Here is a 6,037-nt window from a genome sequence, read left to right on the forward strand (position 1 = left end):
CAGAGGCCCGAGTAAAGCAGAGAGCAGGGTAGTTAACCATGGGGACGACTGAACCAGGTTTCAAACCACCCTGCCTCCTGTTCTCTTTCTCTTTTTCGTTTGGCTAGCCCTTCTCGGATCTTGGCCATAGAATCCCTTACTATTCCTGTGTGGTCAGCATAGAAGCAACACTCTTCTCCTAGTGCTGCACAGAGACCACCTTGCTGTAGGAACAGCAGGTCTAATCCTCTCCTGTTTTGTAAAACTACTTCTGAGAGGGAGGTTAGGGACTTTTCAAGTGAAGTGATGGCAGTCTCTATTCTTTCTATATCTTTGTCAACCGCTTCTCTAAGTATACTAAATCCCTTGTTTTGTATAGTTAAGGCCGAGATCCCTGTCCCTGTTCCGATGGCCCCGAGTCCGAATATGATGGCTAGAGTTAGAGCCCCTGCAGTAATGTGTGCTCTCTTAGTTACTCTTTTTGGTGCTATCCACATCTGGTCTATATACTCAGTTGTGTGGTATATGATTTTTGGGAACACAATTACCATTACACAGAATTTTGACTGATTGAACATATCATTATAGAGGCAGGGGGTTAATCCCGCATGAGAACAAAGCCACCATGAGTTATTTGGTGGAATAATCCAGTTTTCTGAAGTATTGAATATATTCCTGTTACTTATGCATAAGTGGCTATATTTTGTTGGCACTGTTCCTATACATGTCCCATTTCCCATAAGCACCGGTAGTGTGAGGCTGGGTCTTCTCTGTCCCCAACTGCAAGTGTCTGAGTTGTTTGCAGTGCTATAATTTCCTACTATTGCTCCTGACTCGTAAAATGGAGGTTTTGTGGAATAGCACAGCCAACAAGCTTCTGTTTCATTGGGTTTAGTATGATTTAAGGCCTTATAAGTGGTATTCATCATTACCCATAAGGGGTCATCTTTGAATGGGATTTGAATTTTTTGGGGTTTTCTTGGAGTAGTCCCAGTTACAGTGACCACCTGAGTGGCCGGAGAATTAGTACCCTTATTTGTGGACCGCGGGGTAGTATTAGGCTTACTTGTGGGCCATACTGACTGGTTTGGCCCTATTAGGGTTGGTGGAACTTTGGGTTCTACCTTTAGTTTTATCTGAATAACAGTTGCCTAGTAGGGTGGTTCCCGATATAAATAGATTACCCAACTAAGCCCAGTGGTCCATCTAGTTTCTTTTTTTCCATCTTCTAGAAATTTGATTTGGACAAGGTTGCAATCGGGATCATGGATGGGCACCGGGTTCACTACCGTGTGCTCATGTTGGGCTTTGTTGCATGGCTTAATAAATGACATTTTAATATATTGGGGCTTTATGTGCCATTTCCAGCTCCCATCATTAGTAGTGACACAACTCCAAGCCTTGCAGTAGAGGGATTCAAGCCCTCCACAGGTTTTCCTCATCGCTCCGGTTCTGAACCCGGGGCAGGCGTAGAACCCCTCATCTCGGAACTTATTTTGTTGGTACACTGCAGTAGACCTGCGCTGCTTTTCGAGGAGGGTTAATCCAGTAGAGACTGCTACTTTTTCTAAATTAAAGTATAAGTCTGGCCACCAGCTATTTAGTGGGGTGTCTGACTTTGTGGTGGTGTTATAGACTTCATGGGTTTCCCAATTAGAAACCTCCCAAGTTAAAGTATAGGGTGTGTGGGGGTTGCCCGCAATAGTTATCAGTCTGTAGGAGGTGAGCAGGAGCATGCTAGTGAGTGTTCCTTCGATCATTGTGGGTCCTGAGTTGCTGCAACTGTCTTGGTATGGGACACCCGGGCCTTTGGTCTTAGCCTGTTTTTGGGGTCAGGTTTTCAACGCAGAGTCAATTTTAAAGGATGGGTCTTACTCTGGTCAACCGTCCAGGGGGTGTTGGCTTCCGGCACGAAGTCTTCTCGAACCGCAAATGGATCAGCTGGTCGGGCGTGGGTGTAATGGATCCAGGTGGTGATCCCTTTGACCTTGAGAGTGGTGGGTGTAGTGAGGATCACAATGTAGGGTCCCTTCCACCGTGGTTGGAGGGTCTCTTGCTTATGTCTCCGCACGTATACCCAGTCTCCGGGTCGGTAGTGATGTGGCTCAGGAGGGGGCCCGGTCTCATAAATGGCTCTCAGTCTGGGCCAAACTTCCTGGTGGGTGAGCTGGAGTTCCCTCAGGGAAATAAGTTTATGATCATCAAATTCAGTTAACACATTAGACTGTAGGTTGGGAATTATAGGAGGGGGTACTCCATACATGATTTCAAAGGGGGTTAATCCCAGTTTGGAGGGGGAGTTTCGCACCCTGAGCAGAGTGTAGGGGAGTAAGACTACCCAGTTAGCGCCAGTCTCCATGGTCAATTTAGTTAAGGTCTCTTTTAGAGTTCTATTCATTCTTTCTACCTGTCCTGAGCTTTGGGGTCTATATGCACAATGTAGTTTCCAATCAGCCCCAATAAACTGCGCTATCCCTTGTATTACCTTTGAAATGAGTGCTGGTCCGTTGTCTGATCCTATTAGGGTAGGGAATCCGTACCTGGGCATGATGTCTTCCAACATTTTCTTTGCTACTACCTGTGCAGTCTCATGCTTGGTGGGGAAGGCCTCTGTCCATCCTGAAAAGGTATCTATAAACACTAACAAATATTTATATCCATATTTTCCAGGCTTTACCTCGGTGAAGTCTACTTCCCAATAGGCTCCCGGCCTGGTTCCACGGGTCCTGGAGCCAGGGTTTTTCCCGTGGTTGGTAGCGTTAGTTAGTTGGCAAGCTTTACAGCTAGCAACTATCTGTTCAATTTTTGTCCTGGAGTCTTTAATGGTGATCCTAGCATGTCTCATTAAGTCTTGCATGTTTCTTGTGCCCATATGAGTGGCTTGGTGCATCTTGGAAAAGACTTTATTTCCCATTTCTTCTGGGAGGATTATGCTACAGTCTGCTGCTCTTCACCATCCATTAAGGCACTGAGTCAAAGGCAATTTTTGGATCCAGTTTAGGTCTCCTTTAGTGTAGGTGGGACTTCCTGGTAAACTAGCTGAACCGGGGTCTGGTAGGGTGGTCATTAAAGTATAGTCCACCTGTAAGGCCACCTCTCGGGCCACCTGGTCAGCCAAATTATTTCCTCTGGCCACCGGTGTGATGGGTTTTTGGTGGCCTGGGCAATGTATGATGGCTAGTCGTTTAGGCAGCCAGAGTGCCTTTAAAAGAGCCAATATTTCTTCTTTGTTTTTGATAGTTTTCCCCTCTGCAGTTAACAGTCCCCTGTCTCTGTATATAGCTCCATGTATGTGGGCCGTAGCAAAAGCATATCTGCTATCCGTATACACGTTTAGTCTCTTGTCTTTTCCCAAAGTCAGTGCCTTGGTTAAGGCCACAAGTTCAGCCCGTTGGGCAGAGGTGCCAGCTGGCAAAGGCTCTCCCCAAACAGTCTCAGTTTCAGTTGTGACTGCTGCCCCTGCGTACCTTCGACCCTGATGTACAAAGCTGCTGCCGTCAGTGAACCAGGTGACCTCAGTGTCTGGTAGAGGGTGATCCTGTAAATCTTCCCGAACGCCATGAACCTGCGCCAATATTTCAGCGCAGTCATGGAGGGGGATATCTAAGTCCGGGTCTGGTAACATGGAGGCAGGGTTTAGTGTTTGGGGGGGGAGCATAAATGATTCTGAGGGGATTCAATAATAGCCCCTGGTAGTGACCCAGTCGGGCGTTACTTATCCATCAGTCAGGAGGTTGTTTGAGGACTACCTCGATGGCATGGGGGGTTGTAACATGTAACTCTTGTCCCATAGTTAATTTATCGGCATCTTTTACCATTAGAGCTGTAGCAGCGATCATCTGGAGGCAAGGAGGCCAGCCAGCCGCCACTGGGTCTAGTCTTTTTGAAAGGTAGGCGACGAGCCAGGCCATGGACCAAGAGGTTGCGTCAGTACTGCTTTGGCTATCCCCTTGCTTTCATCTATGAAGAGATTAAACGGTTTGGAGACATCGGGGAGCCCTAAGGCTGGCGCCGTCAACAGGGCGAGTTTAATTTGCTGGAAAGCCTGCTCAGTTTCCTCTGTCCACTCAAAGGGCGCCTGTTCTCGGGTGACCAGGTAAAGAGGCTTAGCCATCTCGGCAAACCGAGGTATCCACAAGTGGCAGAACCCAGCCGATCCCAGGAATTCTCTTACCTGCCTTCGCGTTGTGGGTTGGGGGATGCGGAGGACGGTTTCCTTCCGTGCATCAGTGAGCCACCGTTGTCCTCCTCTTAACAGGTACCCCAAGTAGGTTACCTCAGATCTACAAATTTGGGCTTTCTTTGCTGAAGCCCGGTACCATAGGGCACCAAGTGTCCGGAGAAGGTTCCTGGTGCCTTGCAAGCAGGCTTCGGCGGTCTCAGCGGCTATTAAAAGATCGTCGACGTACTGCAAGAGAGTCACTTCGGGGTTTCGACTCCGATACTCGCCCAGATCTTCGTGAAGTGCTTCATCAAACAAGGTGGGTGAATTTTTGAATCCTTGGGGAAGCTGGGTCCAGGTGAGTTGTCCATTTATACCCCTCTCAGGATCAGACCACTCGAAGGCAAAGAGTTCTTGGCTTTTGGGGGCCAGAGGCAGGCTGAAAAAAGTGTCTTTTAAATCGAGGACAGTATACCATTGTCTTTCTGGGTTGAGGGCACTTAGGAGGGTATAGGGGTTAGGAACTGTCGGGTGTATGTCCATGACTCGGTGGTTAACTTCTCTCAGATATTGTACCGGACGGAGTCTGCACTATTAGGTTTTCGTACAGGCAGTAGGGGGGTGCTCCAGGCTGAATGACAGGGACGCAAGATACCCAAGTCTAGGAGGCAATGGATATGTGGCGTGATGCCATTTCTAGCCTCTATTGACATCGGGTATTGTTGGACCCAGACCAGATCTGCCCCTGGCTTTACTTCTATGAATAGAGCTGGGCGATGCTTAGCCAACCCCATACCCCCGGTTTCAGCCCATGCCTCTGGAAACTGCTGGAGCCAGGGCTCTATGTTGTGATTTTGTGAGGGTGGCTCCTGATGAAGTCGATATTCATCTTCTAATCTTAGAGTAAGTACGGAAATGGGTTGGTTGTGTAGGTCAGTCACTTGGGGGCCCCCTGGCATGAAATGAATCTGAGCCCCCATTTTAGTGAGTAAGTCTCTTCCCAATAAGGGGCAGGGACTGTTGGGGATGATTAGGAAGGAATGGGTGACCTTTCCGCTTCCTAGGTCCACAGTCCTTCTGGGTGGTCCAGGAATATTTTTTTATTCCGGTAGCCCCTTGGACCCAGGAAGATTTTTCAGAAATTTTCCCATGGGGTCTGATCAAGACCGAATGTTGTGCCCCTGTGTCGACTAGGAATTGAACTGGGTTCCCCTCCACTTGTAGCGTTACCCTAGGTTTGGGGAGGGGATCCAAACCCCGCCCCCCCTATTCTGCATCTTGAGTGAAGAGGGCAGGTGTGGTTTTTGGCTGCCACGGTTTTTGATTATGACGTGGCCTTTTCTTTTTAGGGCATTCTCAGGCCCAATGGCCTTTTTCTTTGCAATAGGCACATTGGTCTTTATCTAGGGGCTTTTGGACAACAGCAGCCAGGACTTTGGTCATTTTTTCAGTAGCTTTAAGTTGCCTGTCCTCTGGAGTCTCTCTATTATTATAGACATGCTGGGCAATGCGGAGTAAGTCCTGAATTTGTTTTCCCTCCAGGTCTTCTAGTTTCTGGAGTTTCTTTTTAATATCAGTGGCTGCCTGGTTTACAAAGGCCATTACAACAGCAGCTTGATTTTTGGGGGTCTCTGGGTCCATGGGGGTATACTATCTGAAGGCTTCCATTAGTCTTTCTAAATAAGCAGCAGGGCTCTCTGTTTTACCTTGTACTACTGAATATACTTTCGCCAAATTAGTGGGCTTGCGTGCAGCAGCCCGGAGACCCGCCATTAGAGTCTGGCGATAAATGTGCAGTCGTCCCCTACCTTCTGTCGTGTTGTAGTTAGTCCCAGCCACCCTGTGGGGGTCGGGTCAAGGGAAAAGCTGCATTAATGAGATCAAGGTTAGCAGTAG

At 48.1% G+C, this 6,037-nt stretch overlaps 1 protein-coding gene across 1 annotated transcript; it reads right to left on the reverse strand.

The window, feature by feature from the left end:
- Nucleotides 1-1,565: 1,565 nt before the first annotated feature.
- LOC121035171 (uncharacterized) lies at nt 1,566-5,782 on the reverse strand. Its single transcript, XM_040482773.1, is given in 7 exon segments — nt 1,566-2,919; nt 3,025-3,631; nt 3,633-3,880; nt 3,883-4,725; nt 4,728-5,220; nt 5,222-5,407; nt 5,504-5,782. Coding segments are annotated over 7 exon segments (3,756 nt in total). The 3' UTR covers nt 1,566-1,819.
- Between the last annotated feature and the right edge of the window lie 255 nt (nt 5,783-6,037).

The sequence above is a fragment of the Herpailurus yagouaroundi genome, unplaced genomic scaffold (assembly GCF_014898765.1).
Source record: "Herpailurus yagouaroundi ecotype Mexico unplaced genomic scaffold, PumYag 160, whole genome shotgun sequence".
Taxonomy (NCBI): Eukaryota; Metazoa; Chordata; class Mammalia; order Carnivora; family Felidae; genus Herpailurus; species Herpailurus yagouaroundi.